General features: G+C 49.9%; 2 protein-coding genes across 6 annotated transcripts; one reads left to right on the plus strand and one right to left on the minus strand.

Annotated features, from left to right (window-relative positions):
• Positions 1-1,062: 1,062 nt before the first annotated feature.
• LOC101682845 (uncharacterized protein DKFZp434B061-like) lies at positions 1,063-3,128 on the minus strand. Of its 4 annotated transcripts, none has more exons than XR_006601644.1 (2): positions 2,098-3,128; positions 1,063-1,424 (listed from the first exon to the last, which is right to left on the minus strand). XR_006601644.1 is itself a non-coding variant. In XM_004768628.3 (2 exons), the coding sequence occupies exons 1-2, from the start codon at positions 2,940-2,942 to the stop codon at positions 1,369-1,371; spliced, it is 732 nt and encodes a 243-aa protein (XP_004768685.1). In that variant the 5' UTR covers positions 2,943-3,128; the 3' UTR covers positions 1,063-1,368. The 4 variants fall into 4 exon arrangements, 2 of the variants coding, with proteins under 2 accessions (XP_004768685.1, XP_044919618.1); XR_006601645.1 differs by having other exon boundaries at positions 1,063-1,421; positions 2,093-3,128; XM_004768628.3 differs by having other exon boundaries at positions 1,063-1,421; positions 2,264-3,128.
• Positions 2,508-18,996, plus strand: PARK7 (Parkinsonism associated deglycase). 2 transcript variants are annotated; one of them, XM_004768630.3, is made up of 7 exons: positions 2,508-2,629; positions 3,644-3,756; positions 5,146-5,247; positions 7,379-7,438; positions 8,262-8,331; positions 11,671-11,757; positions 18,456-18,996. In XM_004768630.3, the coding sequence occupies exons 2-7, from the start codon at positions 3,667-3,669 to the stop codon at positions 18,614-18,616; spliced, it is 570 nt and encodes a 189-aa protein (XP_004768687.1). In that variant the 5' UTR covers positions 2,508-2,629; positions 3,644-3,666; the 3' UTR covers positions 18,617-18,996. The 2 variants fall into 2 exon arrangements, with proteins under 2 accessions (XP_004768687.1, XP_004768686.1); XM_004768629.2 differs by having other exon boundaries at positions 2,576-2,698.
• Positions 18,997-21,784: the final 2,788 nt, after the last annotated feature.

Consider the following 21,784-nt stretch of genomic DNA (forward strand, 5'->3'; position numbering starts at 1 on the left):
ACTAAAGTCTGCCATTTGGCTGTGGTGACTGCCTTGGGCACAGATACAGGTTGGCCGAGGGAGCACGTATTCATTCTGAAACCCAGGTTGAATGGGCAGCAGTAGCAGCCCTGAAGGATAGTCCTTTATATGACAGTGCAAATGTACAACAGAGCAAACCTGGTCATCAGGTCAATGCTTCTCAAGCCTTCAATCAGGTCTCATCTGTTAACATTCTTAGCTAAAACAAGGCCAGACCGGGGGTGCCTGGGTGGCTCAGTTGGTTAAGTGTCACCCTTCAGCTGAGATCGTGATCCCGGAGTCGTGGGATTGAGCCCCACATCAGGCTCCCTGCTTAGTGGGGAGTCTGCTCTTCCCTCTGCCCCTCCTCCATCTCAAGTAAATAAAATAAAAATCTTTTAAAAAAATAAATAAAACAAGGTCAAACCCAAAGTCAAGGGGCAGGAAATATCCTCCACTCATGCAGATGAAAGAGGAAAGAGTGGATATTTCTAAAAGATAATCTACCGTAAGCAATACTTGAGTTGTAAACACTATATGCAATGTATTCATTTGATAAAAATCGATGCTGACCCAGGTCCATTTCAGATCTTGATGGTGATGTAGATGTCTCAGGAGTGTTAAGTCAGGTTCATTCCCTCTCCTCCCTTTCACCACCAAGACCATCTGTCTTGCCATTGTTGTTCTATGCTGGCTATCTCATGCTGCAGCAAGCCACCAGCACGGCTGCCTCCTTCCAAGAGTTTACTGTGGGGCACTGGAACACAATAGCCCATCTTTGCTTGGTCTTCCTTCATCTACGTAAATTCCTCCTTGGTTTCTGAAACACATGTCTAACCCCTTGCCTATTTCCCACCATACTTCAAAACTGAAAGGAGGTGGCTTTTTCCTGCTTCCTCTGTAAACAGCTGAAGATAAAGTCATTCCAGAACTCCCAAAATGCTTTCTTAAAATGCCAAATAAGTACCTTATTTAAAGGTACTTAGGAATTTTGCATAGTGCAGTGTTGCAATTTATAAATCTATGTACAATTCTTAGCAAAAACCACTCTCACCACCATTGTAAGGATCTCATGAAATATATTAAAGCACTTTGTAAACCAACAAAGGCATGCAAGTTATTTCTTGAAAATACATGTTTTTAATAGCTAAACTGAAACTTCCAAAACACCCAGTGTATTTAAAATACTATTTGAGCTCACATATTACTGGCGAGTGATAAGTGACTTAACTTGTATGGAGTTGATGGATGTATCCGCCACTCCTGGGAATTTACTCCCCAGTTTTGCCTATACAAGTAGGACATATGAATAAGGTGATTCAGCGGTTGAGCATCTGACTGTTGATAGCATCTCAGGTGTTCTTCATCTCAGGGTCGAGAGTTCAAGCTGCAGGGGTTTGGCTCCATGCCCGGCAGGGAGCCTACTTTAGGAAAAAAAAAAAAAAAAAGTTGGAAATAACCTAAATGTTTATCAGTAGGGCACTGATAAACTCTGAGACATGTCACAGTGGCATATTATCTGAAAAGAAGGAAGTTCCTTTTGAGAAGGAAAGGTCTCCAACATCATGTGGTGGTGGCAGGGAGAGAAGGGGAGAACAATACAGTCTGCTCCATTTCCGTAAGCAAGAAGTAAAACTGTATCTGTTTGTGATTGCACAAGGAAATCCTGGAAAGATGCTCAGGAAACTAAAAGGTTACCCGCAGGGAGCCTGCGAGCGGGGACGAACTGCATGGGGACAAGGATAGGAGTCCATCTGGTCAATGTAACGTTTATCACCTTGGTTTCTGAAATAGGTCCAAGTATCAATATTCAGTTCAAACTTTTAACAAAATTTGAGTTTCTAACTTAAATAAGTGTCACCGATCAGGTCCATGTACTCAGCAGGGCTCGAATCCCGAGGCTGCAGCAGCAGCACCGGGATCTTGGGGGGAACAAACAGCTCTGAGAAACTAACCCACGGGAAATGCTAAGAGTCGCCCAGGACCGGGGGACGGGTGGCCCACCGTGGGGACACGAGCGGGAACAGGTCGGAGGGGACATGGAAGGCGCTCCAGGAAAGGGACCTCGAGCGCGCATAAGAAGCGTGAAGACTCAACTCCGCTCCAGGAAAACGCCTCTTCACAGCAAACGGCCAGAGCTCCCGAAGGGAGCGCGCGATTCAGGGCTGCGGCGCCCAGCTAAGGGTTAACTTCGTGAGGATGCATGAACCAGCGGGATTCCCGAGACGCTGGCGGCGCCATATAGAAACATCCCTGGACTCACAGGAACGACTCGCAAAGGCCGGCGCTCCCCCGCGCCTGCTCTGGGTGGGTCCTGCCGGATGTGACGTAAGCAAGCGAGCGGCGCCGATCGGTGCCCCGCAGGAGGTGAGGCCTGGGCGGCGTGCGTCTGCGCAGTACTGGGGAGGACGGCCCGAATAAGCCGAGGGGGCGTGCGTCTGCGCAGTGCAGGGCCGGGGCGGGGTGGCGAGAGGAGACCACGGAGGGGTCAGCGCGGCAAACGTCTGCGCAGGACCGAGGGGCGGGGCAGAACGAGAAGCCTGGCGGCGTGCGTCTGCGCAGTGCGCGTCTGAGGGTTCGAGTTCGGACGACGTGCGTACGTGCTCGGACGACGTGCGTACGTGCTCGTGTGCGTGAGCGTTTAGTCCGCTTGTGGTTTGGTCGTCCCTGGCGGGGAACTGCTGCGGAAGGGGTCGAGGTTCGGGAGTGTGGGCAGGGTCGAGGTTCGGGTTGGGGGTTGGGGCGCGCTGCGGGCGGCGAGGGGTCACGAAGCCGGCGCGGGCTTCGGAAGGGGACGGCGGAGAACGGGGTCCCGCCGCGCCTGCAGGGCGGGCGGCCTTCGGGCAGGAGCGGACGGGACGGCCTCGTATTCTGCGGGTCGTGTGCAGGGCCTCCTGGTCGGCAGCCGCGGGTCGACGCTGTGTTGGCTGAAGTGCTTTCATGAGCGCCGGTGCTGCGTGGACCGCAGACTCCACAGGAAGCACAGGCTAAAAACGGCTCCGACCCCCGCTTGGCAGCTGCCGTTTGCAGCAAAAGAGCCAAGTGCGAAGAGCGGGTCCAGTTAGGTTGAGTCTAGTGGGGGGAATTCCCATCTTTCTACGTCATTTTAAAAAAATGTGAAATATTTAGCACTGTTAACTTTCCAGAAATTCTTAGTGCACTTATTGGAACTTAAAAGAAAATCCCCTCCAAAAATCTCACCGGCTAATTGCTGAAGACTGTGTCTGTAGCTTTTTGCCCGTGAAATTAAGTTTAGTCGTTTCTCTGAAATAGTATTTCCAAAAATAAGGCTTTCTCCCCGCATTGTGTGAAATGCAAGACCCATGTATTTGTGTTTTAGAAAATTTTGGTTGCAAGAAGTCATTGTATACTGGGTTTTAAAAAAATGGTAAAAGAGAATCCGAACAGTGCTAACATGTGTTAGCAACCTTGCTGTGTTTGCATCTCCAAAAGTACAGCAGTGGAAGTTCTGTGTAAATCAGTATTACCCTAAAGTGCTACTTTACATTCTGTTTATCAGCACCTTTTCCCTAGGAGGCACTTAGTCACTTTGCTTAAAAAATGTACCAAAACCTGAACTTTCGGACTATTTTAGGGTTGCACTGCCAAGATTTTTGAAATTCTTCTTCTTCTTTTAATTAAGTCTTTTAAAAATACAACATAAGAATGGCTTCGAAAAGAGCTCTGGTCATCCTGGCCAAAGGAGCAGAGGAGATGGAGACAGTCATCCCCGTAGACGTCATGAGGCGAGCTGGAGTAAGTCCCCCAGCATTGTCTACCCTCCCCCCTTTTCAACTTTCTGGGTTTTGAAGTCCTTCTTAATAAGTAATACTCAGTATACCTCATAAGATATTTCAAACACACAAAAATAGAGTGCGTAGTAATGACCTGCTTCTTCTCTGTCCACATTTAATGCTTGTTAACATTTTGCCATATTTCTCATAGACCCACTTCTTGAGGAACAGGTGCATTAAAGAAATAAAGCGTTGCCCAGCCCTCTTTGTATATTTCCCTGGTATTATTCCCCTTCTGGCCCCAGAGATAACTGTCTGCTCATTGATGTGTATCCATCCCATGCATGTCTTCAGAATAGCGTTAGACTGCATTTGCATTTTGCATGTGTCTGTCTGTCTCTTTCTATATATATATCCATAGTGAGCACTTAAATAGCATTTACTGATGTTAGGTGTCATTCTAAGCACTTAATAAACTTGATTAAGCCCTGTAACAACCCTGTGAGTTACTGCCATCCTCTTCATACAGTTGAAGAAACCGAGGCACAGAGAGACTAGCTAAGGTGTCCATGTTGTAGACTTAGTGAGGATAAGAGCCAGTACTTCGATCCTAGCAGTCTGACCCCAAAGTCTGTTAACCCTTCATTTTTCTGGTTCTCATGAATGAAGACACATCCAGATCCGGTTTGTTTATTTAAAATTGCTGCTTATTTTTATGTTCTAGGAATATGCGCCAGTCTACCCATTCTATGCTGCTTCAGGACATTATAATACTTTAATAGTCTTGTACAGGTTTCCTTATGCAAATGTGTGGAAGTTTTTCCTGATTTTATTCCTGAAAGTGGAATTGCTTGGCCAAAGAACAGCCCACAGGTGGCTTTACCAGATTTTGCCACATGGTTCCCCAAAGTACCAACATGTGGGCCCACCAGCAGTATAGGGAAATTCTCATTTTCCCAGTACCAGCTCTTGGTTTTATTAGCTTCATAAATTTTTGCAAGCTAAAGTAATATTTCATTATTTTAACTTGTCTATCTTTAGGAAACACTGTGGTATTTAAATAGCAACAATATCTTTGTAATTGTTTTTTTGGTAATTTTAATCTTTGTAATTGTAATCTTTGTAACAACATCTTTGTAAGATGGATTATTAACATGATGATCGCCCAAAGCAGAACAGTTGTGGGAGAAAGGACACTAACCAGACAGGGTACCAGGACAGCATCTGTAAATCAAGACTGTCTCAGGCAAATGGAGAGAGACCTAGTTATTATAGTTAGCTAACTTACTAGCTTAAAGTCAGCATGGTTTTGTTGCAGTATTTCCTGCCAAGTTATTTTAAAACAGCAGCTATGAAAATGTTACTCTAAATTTATGTTTGAATGTTTTATTTGATGTCCTCTTTCTCTTAGATTAAAGTCACCATCGCGGGTCTGTCTGGGACAGACCCGGTACAGTGTAGCCGAGACGTCGTCATTTGTCCTGATGCCAGCCTGGAAGAAGCAAAAAAAGAGGTTTGTTCTCCATACCTGATGTTACTCCTCCTGTGCCTTCCTTATCGGGTTCTTCATATGTCTTTTGATTACATCTCAGGCTGTTAGCACTGACTTATTTTTAAAAAGTTACTTTGGGGGACGCCTGGGTGGCTCAGTTGGTTAAGCAGCTGCCTTCGGCTCAGGTCATGATCCCGGCGTCCTGGGATCGAGTCCCACATCCGGCTCCTTGCTCCACGGGGAGCCTGCTTCTCCCTCTGACTCTGCCTGCCACTCTGTCTGCCTGTGCTCGCTCTCGCTCTCTCTCTCTCTGACTAAATAAATTAAAAAAAAAAAAAATTAAAAAGTTACTTTGGTTGGATGTCTTCCCCACTGTGATAAGCCCTGGGAAGTCGAGGACTCTGCCGTTTTTCGCTCTGTATCCACGGAAGTTGGCAGTTCCATGCTGCCTGTGCTCAGTGAGTGAGTGGTACACTGTCATCAGTGTTCCTCTGGCCTCGAAGGCCGCTTTGCCTCCTGATACATCCTGATTCATCACCTGATACAAGGAGTCACCTGCCACATTTCCTGTTTCTTATTTATTCAAAAGCTGCTTTTTGCCTTTCCATTTTCAGTGACACGGACATAGCCGTGTGATCCATTTTACGTGGGACAGCTCATAGTTGATTAGTGGTGTGATTAAGGGAGGAGTAAGAATTCTCGTGAAATTGTGAGACTTTATCGACAGCTAACACTTGGGAATCTTTGAAGAGCTAAGGTCCCTTTTCTCAGAAGCAAGGCCACCCAAACATGCACAGGCGCTTTAGCCCACCCTTCCTTGTGGTTCACTGCTTAATGGCCATGTGATAGGGCTGTGGGCCATATGCTTATGGAGCATCTACGTGGCAGGAAAACCGGCAGAGGCAGCTCGTCGATGGCCATTCGTGCCCTGCCAAGAAGCCCAGAGTGTGATTCCTGTGCTCGGCTCTCCTCACTCAGAGAATGGTTTATTCCTATCTGATAAGTTCACATATTTCAATGCCAGATTGTAGAGGATGGGAATATTGGTATATATATAGAAGGTGTTGAGAGGTTCTAAAGAACATGTTCAAAGTGGCTGACTAGAGGTAGGTACTCCCTGTTAACTGTTCTGTTTCAGCTTGTGTCTGGGTGTCTTAGAATAGTGGTCACCTTTTGTATCTGTTTATTCAGATTCTAAAAGGAGTGAAAGAAGTTCTGTACTGAACATACTTTCTGTTCAGTTGGTAGTTTTGCTTGGTTTTAAAGCAACAGTAGAATGTTCCCTGTCTTCAAGAGCAATTCTAAGCAATATGTGTTACCCTAAGTATGTACTAAGTTGTCACTTGGTGATCTGCTGAATGACTAAATTTTTAAAACTCTTTTCACATCTTTAAAGTATTTTAAACCAATTTCCGTATCATAAATTCAGCAAGTGTGGACTCGGTAGATCTCTGGGCTGTTGGGTGCTTGGACCACGAAAACACTGCTGTTGTGCCCCGCCCCATGTATCACTTTTCACAGAGGTGGAAGCTTTTTTCTGTGCCTTTCACTTAAAATTTGTTTTCTTTTCATTATTTTTATGACTGTACATTCTTATTAAAAAAGTAACTCTTATACAGCATGGACCTACAAAAAGTCCCAAGTGTTGAAATGTCCCTTTCTCACTGTCCCCTTGCCACCATCCTGCTCCACACCCCAGTAGCAGCTGGGCTGCCTGTTTGGTCTGTGGGTGTCTGCAGACCATACCTGTGTATCCCATGTATGTTGGGACTACATGCTTAAAAAAAAAAATGTTTTAAAGTAAGCTCTGCATCCAACGTGGCATGCAGACTCACAGCCCCAGAGAATAGGAGTCACGTGCTCCACAGACTGAGCCAGCCAGACACCCCTTTTTTTTCCTTCTACAAGAATGAGATCATGTTACACCTGTAATTCTGCAACACGGACATCCTTTTGTGGTAACTGTGTTTAGAGTTTTCACTAGTTACGACAACACTACACTGTGGAGAAAGACCTTCCTTTATGTAACTGCTCTTCTGTGAACAGTGTTTTGCTCAGACCCACATTTACAACCGGGAAGTGTTGTTGAGCTATCACTGTAGTGCGCATTTCAGATGAAATGTTTTACCATTTTTTTTCTTCTTAACTACAGGGACCTTATGACGTAGTCGTTCTGCCGGGAGGCAATCTGGGTGCGCAGAATTTATCTGAGGTAAAAACCACATAGAGGAATTATTTCAGCATCTGCCTGGGTTCTGTTGGTTTTGTTGCTAAAGTATTTCAGGAAGGAGACTGGGAATAAAGTAGGAGCAGGTAAAATGAACAGAATGGTGTTCTGGCTTAATTAAGGAAACATCTCTACTAACATTTATCACATGAGTAAACGAAATTGGTGGAACAGTCCTCTGTGAACAGATTCTGTGTCTGCAGTAGAAGAATGAATCTAATTTTGTGTGTCATGAAGGTTTAAGCATAAAGGGGCTGGGGCCCGGGAGCTGCAGGGGAGTGAACTGCCAGTGGGGGGTGAAAGATGGCTTCAGCACAGGCCCCTGCTTCTTCACCGAGGTGCTCTGCGCGGAGCCAGCCTGCCGGAATAGCGGGAGAGAAGGGAGGGGCGCGGCCGACAGAAGCCTACAGAGCAGGTCGGATCTGACGTGGAGACTCTGCTGGACCCTGTTCCTTACTCGGCCGTCCAGAAACACCCAAAACGCCACACACCCTTCCTTTTCCTTCTCTGTCCCAGGAGCACAAAATGGCAAGGGTCAGTTTGCCCAAGGGAAGTTACTTTTCTCATCTCATCTTTAAACATCTTTTTAAAAAGGATGCCCTTCCCTTCTATCAGACGCCTTGCTTAGGTCTAACAATGTAGAGACGGCGTGAACTTGGTAATTTTTCTATTAATGATTTAGAAATGTTAGAAGATAGATTGAAGATCTTGCAGTTTCAACTAAAAGCAGATTCTCCCAGGGTTTCCAGCTGGAGATTGAACTTGTGGCTTCATGATAACTTGATGTGTTTGGGCTTTCCTTGAACAGTCTCCTGCTGTGAAGGAGATACTGAAGGAACAAGAAAAAAGGAAGGGCCTCATCGCTGCCATCTGTGCAGGTAACGTGCAGACCCGTCCTGTGGTAAAATGAGTTGTTGGGTTTTCTTCAAAAATACATGACAGGTAGTCTTGAATCAGAAGATTTTGTTCCACATACTCGCCCTTCACAGAGCATGAAGGGCATCCGTACTGGCCTATTTAGTTTGGGTGGCATGAAGTTGGTGTCACTTCAGAAATGAGTACAGTTGTTCTCTTTTCTGCCTCTCTGTGCTTTTGGTCTATGTTCCGTGAAACTTAATGGTTTCCGTGTTTGGTTGACCTCTGAGGAAAATAATGCCCTCTGGAATTCAGTAAACAGCTTGTTACAGCAGATCTCTGTGCCAGGAAGTATGTCTGCCAGCACCCAGTCAGCAAGAATCGGTCAGACATAAACATAACAGCGCTGTCCTGTGCTTGCCCTGTGGATTCGAGGCCTCGGGGTGCTTTCTGCCTGATCCTCCATGTTCAAGTTTAGATCTTAGGCACCGTGTTATCTGTCACGTAGTTTAGGAGGTTGTTGGTCCTTCATAGATGTCCCCACATCTTAGAAACTTGGTAATATTTGGTTTTCTGATTCCACTGTAAAATCCAGTCTCAGTGCTCCAGTGTCCTGGCACTCTGCCATCTGCATTTTTTCCGTATAACTTTGGCCAGTGCCGCCTTCGTTATTGGTCTTTATGAGGTCTTTGTCAAAAGAATAAATAAATGAATGGATAGTTAGATAAAATGACACGATGTTTTGGTCAGTACGAGGGACTGGTTAAAGAAGTTACAAGCCCGGGATCCTGGGGACTTTGCATAATTCCAGGAGAGATTCTCGGGAGTTCTTTCAAGGGGGTCATAAGGTGGAAGCAGATATTAAGACATTCTTTGCCCTTTTCCTTCCCATTCTCAGAGGAGTGACAGGAGAGTGGGGCGATGCCATCATTTGGGCGTGGCATGGATGCTCAAGTATTGTTGTGTTGTAAACGTTTCCCAGTTTTAATTTCTAACACGTGGCAGTTGCTGGTTGATGTAACCCACGTAAAAGCTCAGGGTTCCAAAGACCCGGCTGTTTAAGGACCACAGAGATGACCACCCTGGCAGGGCCTGTCCTCGGGTTCCAGTCAGCGCCAGCCCCTTGACCTGCCCTCGGGCACAGAGCTTTCTCCTCCCTGAAGGACGCTGCAGTCCCTGAGGCCACAGCCTCATTCTTAGGTTCTCTAACCAAAGGGAGAAAGGAAGTCTGGGGCTATTTACTGCTGAAAGTAAATAGCACATGTCAGTGTCCTTCTGTGTCACTGAGGTGGCAGAGTCATTAGCCAAATCTGGCTCACTGTCGGGGGCTCAGGCAGCCTGAGTGCCGTGCTGAGGAGCTCAGGCCGTGTAATCAGTTAAATCGACGTTAGCCCTAAGCAGTGCTCTCGCCTTGTGTATGTGTTGCTGAACGCTCTGTACTGCTCCTCTGGGTGCGGCCCCAAATAGGAAGAGTGGTGAAAAATAAGATTCGGAAGTGTTGCAGTTGGGAACTGCCCACTGTACTGAGACAATGTTCGCTTTGCCCCTGGTATTGAGGGATAATATGGAGTCACTGAGACAAACTGGAAGGGAGACTGTCTTGATGAAGAGACAGGGAAAGGAGCCTGGAGGTGACGGGCCCAGGAGTCCTCAGATGCCTGGCTCTGGGTACCAACTCCGGGACATGGGGGTGGGGGGGGGGTGACCTGTTCTCTCTACACGTCACCACACGGTGGCACTGTTGGCTTCTGTGTTGTGGCCCAAGGGGCTTCTGCCTGCCTTGCTCTCTGCTCTCCGCTGGCTGGGTCTGTGCTGCAGACTCAGCAACATTTCATTCGCCAGAGTTTCAAGTAATGGCAGGTAAATATCTCTTCTCGAATTCTCCAAATAGGATTTTTAAACCCCCAAAGCAGTAATTTTGGGCTCACCATGATGAGAGAGGCATCACAGAATTCCTACATCCAACCGAAACACGAGTTTATTAACGTTACCAGAGGCAGCGATTTTATCAGCTGAAGGGAGCAGCTGAAAACCCCTGACTCACTGTACGGTCACCTCTCAGGGTCTGCTTTCAAGTACAAGGTCATATAGGGAGTTATTTCTTATCTCTTAAAATCTTAGAAAGAATTCAGGGTAATTGATGAGTCCATTCAAGTAAAATTTGAATGGCAATTATTTAGACTTTACAGACTTAAAATTTGCCACCATACATGGCTGTCCTGTGTGTAGCATAAAGGTAAGGTGGAGAGAGACATCAAATCTATTTGACGCTTTTGATTTAGGAGATAGAAATTGGGACTTGGCTTGATGTCAGGCGGAAGGCTTATGTAATTAAGTATTATTTGTTGATCTTCCTGGGAATAGCAGCTGTGATCTAGCTGGTAGGTAGAGTCTATAACTCCCTTTTCCTTGGAACTGTGTTGATAAATGAAAAGTCAGTGAGAGCAGGTGCGTGCATTGGCTGAAGCTGAAGCTCGTGCGCTCAGTCCTCTGGGCTTAGCCACGGCACCCCAGCCCCTTCTGAAGGTTACGCTGCTGTCCCCAAGCACGTCTTTCTAGGTGTGGCATGGGGCTTGGAGAAAAAAAGTTAGAATAACTACTGTTTTTAAAGTTTTAATGTAACAAAGTTATAAGATATTTCTGCTTTTGGTCCTTATTTGAGGACTGTTACTTATGAAATATGCTTGTGGTTATCAATGAAATTGATCGCTTTCAAAAGTGAATACATTTGGATAAAAGTCTCAGTTAGCAACTACATGTTTCAGAGGATCAGAAATGGACATTTGTGCAGGACCTTAAGTGGTTTTTAATAAAGAAATGCTGGAGTCCTTCTCTCTCAGACTTCAGGCATTTCACAGGGCTGGACAATGTCCTGTTCCTTGTAATAATCCTGCCACCTGGGATGTTCGGGTGGGTCGATGGAGGAATGAGTGCTCATCTTTCATTTTCAAGTAGAAAAAATTAGTCTGTGAGGTCGCAGTCAAGCCCAGCAGTTGGGAGAGCACCAGCTGCCTTTTATGTGCTCAGAGGAAGCCTTGGTGGTCTCCCCTGCTCCGACCCCTGGGAGCCCTGCCTCAGTTCCTTGAAGGGGGCCACACGCCGTTTATCTGGATGCTTCTCAGTGTGTTTGGATTAGATGGGTATTGAAGTATCTTGGGTTCATGCTCTTGCCAGATGTGCTCAGCAGATGGTTTCTTACAAACATACTTACCTCTCATATGAAAAAGTGTTTAACTTCAGAATCATAAGTATATTTTAGGTAAGAGCCTCCTGGTTTTGAAGACTCCTGCTGCTGTTGCAATTTTTAAACCATTGGTTTTCCTGTGTCCACCCTTAAGTCTTTCTGTTAATCTTCTTTTTAGGTCCTACGGCTCTTTTGGCTCATGAAATCGGTTTTGGAAGCAAAGTTACAACACACCCACTTGCTAAAGACAAAATGATGAATGGAAGTAAGTATATCCTTCTATTTTAATGTCTAGAAAGACCTTCCAGAAAGCTGCCATTTAGCACTGTTTCCTGCCCGGGTTAGCCCTGTGCAGAGAGGCTGGGGGTTGAGGTGCGGGCTGTTCTTAGCTTTCTTCTCAAGCATTCCAGCTAGAGGGAGGGTAGAGAGAGGGAGCCAGCGGGGGGCGGGGGGGGCGGCGGAGATGGTGCGTGCCTGTCTCTGTGTGCGCCCTGACGGGGACGCGGGCTGCGCAAAGGCCAGCCAGACGCCTGATTGTCCTAGATGGGAATGGTTATGAAATGCCAGGCTTACTAGGATTCTCTACTAAACACTTTGCCAGATGCCTGAGGGTAAACTTTAAACCTTGACAGCAATTTCAGAAAGTGCCCTTTCGCCTGCAGTCCAGAGTAAAGTGAACATCGCTCTCTTCCTGGGTGGTGGGTCTGTTTCCTTGGGTGACATTGTTTTGGTTTTTTTTTTGTTCGTTCATTTAGATTTGTTTGTTTATTTTTAGAGACAGAGAGCATGAGGGGAAGGAGGAGGGACAGAAGGAGGGGAATAAGCAGACTGCCCGCTGAGTAGGGGCCCAGTGGAGGGGTCGATCCCAGGACCCTGAGGTCATGACCTGAGCCGAAACCAAGAGTCAGTCAGCTGACTCGGCCACCGAGGTGCTCCCTTGGGTGGCACGTTTCTTTTATAAATAACAGCTAGACAGCTAATTTTTATTAATTTATTTTTATAAAAAACAATTTATATTCGTGGTGTAGAGTGTAAACAATACAAAAGGGTGATGAAGTCAAAACATAAAGATGCCTTTTCTTACTTCCTTGCCCCCTTTCTGCTTTTCAGCAGTAGCTTCTGTTAGAAAGTTCCCTGTGCAACTCTAGAACTTCTCTGCACATATTATCCTTTGTATTTTAATGGTTTGGTATTTCTTTGTTTTTTTGTTTTTTTAGATTTTTATTTATTTATTTATTTGACAGAGAGAGAGAGAGAGAGAGATCACAAGTAGGCAGAGAGGCAGGCCGAGAGAGAGTGGAGAGCCCAATTCAGGGTTCGATCCCAGGACCCTGAGATCATGACCTGAGCCAAAGGCAGCAGCTTAATCCACTGAGCCACCCAAGTGCCCCTGTGTTTTAATGTTTTTTGTTTTTTTTTTTTTTAAAGATTTATTTATTTGACAGACAGAGATCACAAGTAGGCAGAGAGGCAGACAGAGAGAGAGGAGGAAGCAGGCTCCCTGCTGAGCAGAGAGCCCGATGTGGGGCTCCATCCCAGGACCCTGGGATCATGACCTGAGCTGAAAGCAGAGGCTTTAACCCACTGAGCCACCCAGGCGCCCCTATTTTAATGTTTTTACTCAAATGAGATCTAGATAAATTGTTTTGCTGCTTGCTTTTTAAACCTAAGATTGTATCCTTTGAGCGCTGGGGGGTAGGGGTCATCTCTCAAGCATTTCTTTAACTAGAAGGCGGTGTGTGACTCCCCAGCAAAGCAGGGTGACCAAGCACCTGAGGTACGAGTCCGTACTGACGGAGCCTTCCCCGTGACCACTGCCGCTCTCAGCACGAGCTTCAGAACACCAGCCCCGTACTGTGTTGTCAGGTGGCATCTTCCTCTGCCATCTGTCCCTGGAGTGCCTGTAGCAGAGAGGCAGAGACCTGGGAACTTGCAAAGAGAGAGAAAACTCACACTTGTGTGGGTAATTGCAAGAGCATCTGAAATTTCCAGTTAGAAGCCAGAAGTGGCTCGGCTGGCGCTCAGCCCGCAGGGAGGCGAAGCGGCTGGCTCTGGGTGAAACATCAACCAACCTCATTTCACTGAGCAAACAGCAAGACAACACGGTAACGTTAGCAGCTGATGTCGGGGTTACCTTGTTTCCCCTGCCTCAGGCCTGCTGGAGGCTGATACTGAACTAAGACAAAAAGGAGGGCAGGTAGCATCGCTTTGGCGGTCTTTACAGCCAAGTCGAGCTGTGCATTTTCACCATATCTTTTCTAATCAGTAGCAGACCTTGCTTTTCAGAGCAGTGTTAGGCGCACAACAAAATGAAGCAGGATGTGCGGAGTTCGCGCGCGCTTCCTGCCTGGGCGCGTGCGCCGTCTTCCTCGCCTTCCTCTCCCGCACCCCAGCGGTCTCTGAGTTAGGGTCTGTGAACCTGCCCTGACGCAGCATTATCGGTCCAAATCCATCATTCATGTTAGGGTTCACTCTTGCTGTTGGACATTCTGAATATTCTTTTTTTTTCTTTAAGATTTTATTTATTTGACAGATCACAAGAAGGCAGAGATGCTGGCAGAGAGAGAGGAAAGGAAGCGGGGTCCCTGCTGAGCAGAGAGCCCGATGCAGGGCTCGATCCCAGGACCCTGAGATCATGACCTGAGCTGAAGGCAGAGGCTTTAATCCACTGAGCCACCCAGGGGCCTCTGTTCTGAATATTCTTAAATCTGATCCAAGGTAGTATATTCTTAAAAATTTAGAATTTTATTTTAGTTGCTAGAAAGATACTTAGTTGTTGATAAAACCATCCATGTGGAAAGTGATTTTTTTTTTTTTTAAAGGGTCTTGCTGCTGAGCATTTTTAAATGTAGGAATAGAATTTACTTAGGGTGCCTGGGGGGCTCAGTTAAGCGTCTGCCTTTGGCTCAGGTCTTGCTCCCAGGGTCTGGGGATCAAGTTCCATGTTGGGCTCCCTGGTCAGTGGGGAGTCTGCTTCTCCCTCTCCCTCTAGCCCAACCCTCTGCTCATGCTTGAGCGCATTCTCGCGCTCTCTCTCACTGTTAAATAAATAAAATCCTCAAATCTAAAATCTTTAAAAAAAAAGAATTTACATGGAGCTAAAGGAGAGGTTTGGGAGAGTTGGGAAGATCGGAATCAGGCTTCCTTTAGTCCTTACGACATATTGGGGGAAGGGTCGAGTAGTAGGCCACTTGTTCTTCCTTTATCTGAAGGTGATCTGTTGTGTCTGTTCTCTTGTAATGCCTCAAGAACTCTGAGGTTGATTAGGAATAGAAGCAGATTAGATTGTTAACTCTTAGAGATTATAAAGTACATTCACAGACATTATCTCCATGGAGCCTCGCGGGCCCTGGTGCCCAGCGAGGCAGGTACTGACTTCACAAATGAGGAAACCGGCTCGGAGAGGCCCAGCGACTTGCCCAGAGTCAGGCTGGAACTCAGGCCCCGCCTCTGTCCCAGTGAGGCTCCCACACACGTTTAAGTTACGAGGTATTGAGTTCATCCAGTAAGTCCTACTGTGAAGAGAAAAATGCTGGAAGCATCTGCCCCTTCAGAGGCTCCGAGAGGTGGAGCTCTCATCAGCTCCTGGGTGTCTCCTCTGGTGTGCTCAGTAGATAAGAGTGAAATTTTTGCTCAGATAAGCAATCCAGTGAGAAGACTGACACAGTCTTCCCGTTTCTCCGTTTTTAAATGAAGAAATTGTGACTTCAGTAGCCTTTCCAGTTCCTCCCTGTCGGTGGTGCCAGGAGGCCCAGTCTGGAAGCTGAGCCCGGAGGAGCTGGGCCCCGGCCAGGGGGTGTGGGCGCGGCTCCCTGCTGGGGGCGGTCTCCTTCCCCCGCCGAGCCTTGGTTTCTCACCTGTCCTCTGAGGATACCGGTGGCCCCTGCTTCGCAGGGCTGTTGACAGGTCCCGTGAGTTACTTACTGTGTGTAATGCCTGCAGAATGTTGCCTGGCACGAGCCCGCGCGGGGGAGGGGAGAGCTGGTAAGTGCCCAGCTCTGGGCCGGGTGCTGGGAGGCCAGCAGCGAACAGGCTGTCCTCACCGGGCCGCCGTGTGTCATAATGACACCGCCCCCGGTCCTGCACCTCTGCGGGACTGGACTCCCACAGCAGGTCTGGGCGGCTGGCATCCTCCCCAATGTACAGAAGGAAAAGGTGAGGCTCAGAGCAGTCAGCTGACTGCTGAGTGTCAGCCCTGGGATTTGAATCCAGAGCTGCTGCGCTCAGAGGCCAGTGATTTTTTCCTTAAAGGGCCAGAGCGTAAATATTTCGGGCTTTGGGGACATTGGGTGTGGATGGCAACTACTCTGCTGTCCCAGAGCCACTGACCAAGCAGGTGAGACGTGCGCCAGTAAAAGCTGCGGTTCGGTGCTGACCCCTCACGTACAGTTGCCTTTCCTCTGAAGAGACTTCGGGATTTGGAAGGCTTGCTTCAAGTTAAAAAGAAGTTAATAATTAATGCTTCGTGGCAACGGAGGTGTCCATTTGCAGAGTTCCCAAATCCGCATCAGCTGAACTGCGCACACGGGCTCGGGCTTGCTGGTCCCGGCATGTGCGTGTTGTCCTTGTCCGTCATGGCCGCTAGGTGGAGGTAGTTGGCCAGTACGGACTGTTGGTTCGTCCTGGTGGAAACTGGAAAGAGCTGTGGAGCCTTGAAAGGTCTTGAACCAGTCTAAGCTGTGTTTGTAATATTTGCCCACGAAGGGGTTGTTCGGTGAGCCGTTTAGAAATCACCCGCCGGCAGTTCATCTGTGAGCTCCGGAAGATTCGACCCAGCCAATGTTCTGGTTTAGCATCTGACATTGCCTTGGCCCGGTGTGACCATCAGTAAGTGAGGTTAGAGATGAAAACCTTTTCTCTTCAAACTGGAGAAGATCTTTTCTTCTCTAGTAGGATAACTAGGAAACTTGTGCTGTGCTGTAGGCAGTTAGTTTCGTGAGTGACTTGATTTCTAATAAGGATAATAGGACATAAACTGCGCTAGGTGTTCTTGATCACTCGCAAAGGACGCGAACATGAGTGTGTGGTTTCTAAGGCCCGAGAATGCAGCGGAAGCTGAGTGGTGTCTGTGTGGCGCCGCCAGCAGCCCCGTCGCCCAGGACAGGCAGCGGGGGTCCTCCCTGCCACCCACGTTCGGTCCTGCGTGTCGTCTCTGAGGTTTCTTAAACTTTGATTTCTTCTCTGTCCCCACTGTCCCCACCCAAGTCACCATAAGCTCCCACCAGGATGGCAAGTTCTTCTCTGTCTTCCCCTTTGGTTCCTTCCAGTCCATTCTCTGCGTGGGTCTGACCCAGAGGTGTGCCCACCAGGATGGGGAGTACAGAGTCACCTTTAGGTGCTGGAGGAAGTTGGCAGAGGCTTCTCCTGGGGGCAGAACCAGATATGCTCTGATGTGCACTTGGAAGGGTGACCTTTTGTGGTGCTGAGCCGCGAGTGGCGAGAAGGGCGGCCGAAGGGGAGGGCTGGGACGCGCAGATTGTGTGTGAAGGGGCAGATGCGGCGAGGAGAGAACACGCGTGTTCGTAGGTTCCCCTGACACGTGGGGGCACCCCCGGGTTCCATCAGTGTTCTAGGCCACGTGAGGCCGATGGCGGCCCAGCCTTTTGAAGAGAGGCAGTAAACAAGGAGACTGTTTGTACCAGGTCCGTCCTGGGAGGTGCTGGTGTAGTGACCCGAGCGACCCCATCTGGGGAGGGATCACGTGTACCTCCTCTGACGGGGGGGTGGGAGGAGGTGGGAAGAGCTTTCTGTGCAGTGGAGGCAGGGGCCCGGGGAATGCCCGTGGGAGCCCGGTGGAGACAGGTTGGGGGGGCCAGGTTGCGGGGGCACTGCTGCTCCTGAGGAGTTCGGGCCTGGTTAGTCTGTGCACAGGGACGTTTGGTGACTGCTTGTGCGGACGGTATGGCCTTGGGGAGCTGATGCTGAGGAAGCCCAGCTTTGTGGCTGTGATATGCCCAGATGTCACATTCCCTGAATTCAGATACAGGAGAAGCACATTCTTGGTTTATTGTATTTGCCTCCAGAAAGCTAGTTGGGGAACACAGAAGGGGCCCCCGAGAAATGAATATGGTTTCTCCCTCCACTCATCTCCCTCATCCCGCCCCTGGGTGTCAGGTCTAGGTTTTGCTTGTTTTTGAGACAGCACAGTGTGTGTGTGTGTGTGAGAGAGAGAGAGAGAGAGAGAGAGAGAGATACAGGCAGTCTGAGGGGGACTCTGAGTGACAGGAGTCTGCGTGACAGGAGTCTGTAGCCTGTGACACGGCGCCTGCGTGATAGGAAGTGTGCGCCGCAGGCGGTCTCCGACGTGGAGTCTGGCGTGGCGTCTGCGGGGCCGGCAGTCTGTAGAGAAGGCAAGGGAAGGTGGGCCTCTCAGGAGAGAAGAACTGATTTTCAGGAGAGATGAAGGGGCCCTTGGGAGAACACATGGGAGGGGTGATGGTTTGTGACAGTCCAGGCGTGGTGTGGACTTGGGGCCCCCTCTCCTGCGACACGAGTCCGTCTTCCCAGTTGATGGACTCCGAGGGGACAGGACAGCCGAGGAGGACCGGGCTTCAGGCAGGAGCGGGGGTCCAGAGGAAGCCCCTCCCAGCGCTGGCCGTTCCGCCGGTGGTCGGTGCCGGTGCCCGGGCGGACCCTCGAGCCCCGCGGATGTGCCTGCCCTCCCCCCCCCGACGCTGCCTCACGCACGCGAGGGCTTTCGCAGGTGCGTTTGCCCTGCGTGAATTGTGGTGTGTCCCTCAGCGGCCGGGTGTCCTCGCCTCCTGGCCGTGGGCAGCCGCCGTGGTGGGTCCGCGCGGTGCTCACCGGAGCCCAGCCCGCCTCCCGGCACCGTCTCCGGGGCTGGCTCGGTTGGGTTGACGCGAGAGCAGTCCTGCGCTGCACCGGCGCGGGCTCGCAGAGCGGTGCTCACGGCTGTCCCGCAGAGCCCGCTGCCGTGTAACCGCTTCTCGTTCGACTTCGCAGGTCATTACAGCTACTCCGAGAACCGCGTGGAGAGGGACGGCCTGATCCTCACGAGCCGCGGGCCCGGAACCAGCTTCGAGTTCGCGCTCGCCATCGTCGAGGCGCTGAACGGCAAGGACGTGGCTGACCAAGTGAAGGCCCCGCTTGTTCTTAAAGATTAGAGCAGAAATCTTTGATCACGAAGTAGGGAAATGGGCCATTGGTAATCGTTGTCAGCGTGTTCGCTCGAAGCAAAATGGGCAATTCCTGCGCCGGTCCCCACGGTCCTGAACCTCGATGACAGAGTACATGGCATTTAGCAAACTACCGATAGTGACCTTGTCTCTGCTTTCCCCTCGGTCGTGTGTGTGAAATCAAAGTCACGGTCAGCCTCCCTTGCGTCCGTCAGCTGTCGGTGGAGCTGCTGGGCTACCCGAGCGCAGAGCTCACTGGACACAGCGAGGAGGAAAAGTTGAAAAGCCAAGATCTAAGAAGCTTGTGATTTTCTCCCATTTGTCAACTGTGTATTGTTAATGTGCTATTAAAAACACTGATGAAGGCAGCTGTCCTAGTGAATTTTTGTTGACCAGTTCCTTTTTCTGCTGCAGAAAGGGTCTTCAGATGGAAGTGAAAACCTCTCGAGGCTGGCCCAGCCTGTTTTCACTTCTTCAGTTAACAGACCTGAGGGGCTGATGTGCACGCAGCCCGGGCCCACCAGCCAGGTACCCCCCTCCATGCCTGCCCACGGGACCCGGGTGAGACCCACCAGTGCGTGCGACTCCAGTCGGGGCCCTTTGCTGTGTCTGCCGCAGCCGTTCTGTCTGCTGAGCGGCCAAGAGGACAGGCAGGGAGCCTGGAGCCGCTGGCAGCCGACCTGTCACTGCGGAGAGCCTGGCCAGGAATGCTGGGAACTGTGCTTGGCCTGGGATCCCGTGGGACCTGAACAAGAGTGACTCCTGGTTGTTCACAGAAGCCCGCAGCCCCCTGCGCTTTTTCACCTCCTGCTGAGTGACTGCTGCATCTCCAAAGGCGGGGAACAGGGTTAAGTCTTCTGAACACGGCACTAAGCTACCGAGGAAAGCCCTTAGCTGAACGACCTCATCGCGGGATACGCCTTCTTCTTGCTCCCATTCCTTTGCCCTTGACCTCCTCTGGCAAAGAGCAAATGCAGCAAACGTTGTAGCAAGGCCAGCTGGGAACTTTTCAACAAGAGGGCCGTAAGGGCTCTGGCACAGCTACTCGGGGGGCCTTGTAGCACCAAAGTGGCAGACTAGGCACACGTTAGGCAATAATCATGGTTGTGTCCCAACAAAATTTGCAAAACCAGGCAGCTGTGGGCATTTGGCCCTTAGGCTGCACTTTGCTGACCCCAGGACTGGGAGGCAAGGCAGATCTTTTTTTTTTTTTTAATGCAGACATGTAACTGCACTTTCTAATAAACTGTGGTGCTATAAAGAGACTGCTTGGGGTGACAGGTTGTTTGAGAGTATTCTGAGAGGAGAGTAGGGTAAGGACCAGTGATGGGGTCACTGTACCTGATTAGCGAAGGCCTCTCCGGGGGATCTTGGAAACCTGGGACTTGGGTGTGAATGAGGCAGGTCTGGTAGCATTCCAGGAAGGAAAAGCCGGAAGTGCAAAGGGCCTGAGGCAGGAGCACCCAGGGTGTGGAGGGACAGCAAGGGGGCTGGTTGTGGGGGAACTCAGGGAGGTGAAGGTGGGGAGGCAGCTGGAGCCAAGGCTTGGAACTTAAGAGAAGAAGCCATCAGGGAGGAAGCCAGTCTTACTTGGCTCAAAGACCCGAACGAGAAGGGCCGCCGCAGGCCCAGGGGTGGGAGTTCTGCGGCATCGGGGCGGAAGGCCGCGGTCGGGTGCCCGTGCACGGGTGGCAGGAGCCGCGCTTGGGCGCTTGGCCGCATCTCTGACTTGAATACAAGGTCCGATGGAGCTTCTGTGTCTGGAGCCGGAGGAAGTGGTTGAGGGTGGGCGGGGTGGCTGTGGAGATGAGATGGACAAACGGGGTGTCTGTAAAACACACTTTCACTGAGGAACGAGGAACCAGAAAGTCCCAAATTACTGACCGGAGAACAGTGAGCGTTTGTAAACTCTCTGAAGTTCCCTGGGTTTTACCAGCCGCCCCGGCTCTGAATAGGCCCCCTGGAATTTCAGAGGATCCACAGGAAGAGAACCAGCGAGAATGGGGGATCATTTGAATTTTTGTGCACTTAGGGCAGCCAGAAAAGGTGGTTCCAGAGTGGCCGACAATGCAGGAGCATTTCTGAGAGGATCCTGAATCCGAGCTCAGGTGTTCCTGGGGAGGGCGGCCACCTTGCCTGCACCTTGGGCCCCTCTGGCTGGGTCAGGAACCACTGGCTTTAGACACGTCGACAGGCAGCGGCTTCCACCCTCTCTAGGCAGCGGCTTCCACCCTCTAGCTGCAGCTTCCGGTGCTAAACACACCGGCTGCCCTCCGAGGGAGCTGGGGGGCGGGGAGCAAGCCACACGGGGGAGCACTGGAAAGCACCTGGGCTTGGAGGTTAGGGCTGTGGCCTGTCCAGCTTGACTGGCTGAACCCTCCTAGGCCTGGGGGTCACCGAAGGTCAAAGTTGGAGGGACTTTGGCCCCACTTTGTCCACTCAGCCTTAGGGACACTAGCCACAGCTTTGGGAGCTCCCTCAGGCTGCCCATGTGGCCCAGATGGTGAGGGAGGAGGGCGGGTCCAGGAATCAAGCTCCAGCGCAGAGCTCAGTCCTGAGAAAGGAGAAAATGACCTGGAGGGACACAGCCCAGCGCTGGGCAGGAATGGCAACTCTCGAGGGAAGTGACGGCCAGACTGCTCTTCAGGAGGGGTCAGGGACCGTGTTTCTGGTGTGATTTAGGACACTAATGTGAAAGGTTTCATCGGGCGCCCAGGGGCTGGAGACAGGACTGCTTTTGAGCGCCTAGTGTGGACCAGGTGACCCACTTCTTTCACATGCTACGCAGCGGGGATTGCGCTGCGCACACCCCCCTTCTGCCCCTTGTGGGGGCACCGGTTCTGCCGGAGGGATTCGCTGTGCCCCCTTCAACCCAATCCTCAGTGCGCACAGCCTTACAACGAGGCTGGAGTTGCCATCCATTGTGAAAAAGAAAAAAAACCTCGTCTCTTGAGAGGTCGAGAACTTGTCTGTCCTGTGCAGTGTAGGATTGCTACAAGGCTCGAAGGCCGCAATAAAAAGGAAGTACCTTTTCTTAAGCTACGAAACATGAAATGTACTATTTTCAGTGCGGCCGACTGTCTCATCTCAGAGTCTGCTTATGTGTTCTCTGTTCTAGGGTGTCGGTTCCCTAAGGAATAAAGAGAACATTAAATT

Source organism: Mustela putorius, unplaced genomic scaffold (assembly GCF_011764305.1).
Source record: "Mustela putorius furo isolate JIRA1106 unplaced genomic scaffold, ASM1176430v1.1 tig00003853_pilon_pilon_pilon, whole genome shotgun sequence".
NCBI classification, from domain to species: domain Eukaryota; kingdom Metazoa; phylum Chordata; class Mammalia; order Carnivora; family Mustelidae; genus Mustela; species Mustela putorius.

Excerpts from the sequence above, each read along its gene's own strand:
- PARK7 (XM_004768630.3), top strand. The coding sequence starts at position 3,667 with ATGGCTTCGAAAAGAGCTCTGGTCATCCTGGCCAAAGGAGCAGAGGAG. Across the intron at positions 5,248-7,378 it reads TGGAAGAAGCAAAAAAAGAG|GGACCTTATGACGTAGTCGT; the intron begins GTTTGTTCTCCA and ends TCTTAACTACAG. Across the intron at positions 7,439-8,261 it reads GTGCGCAGAATTTATCTGAG|TCTCCTGCTGTGAAGGAGAT; the intron begins GTAAAAACCACA and ends TTCCTTGAACAG.
- LOC101682845 (XM_045063683.1), bottom strand. The coding sequence starts at position 2,942 with ATGAAAGCACTTCAGCCAACACAGCGTCGACCCGCGGCTGCCGACCAG. Across the intron at positions 1,425-2,263 it reads GGCCTTTGCGAGTCGTTCCT|TAGGCTCCCTGCCGGGCATG; the intron begins GTGAGTCCAGGG and ends TTTTTCCTAAAG.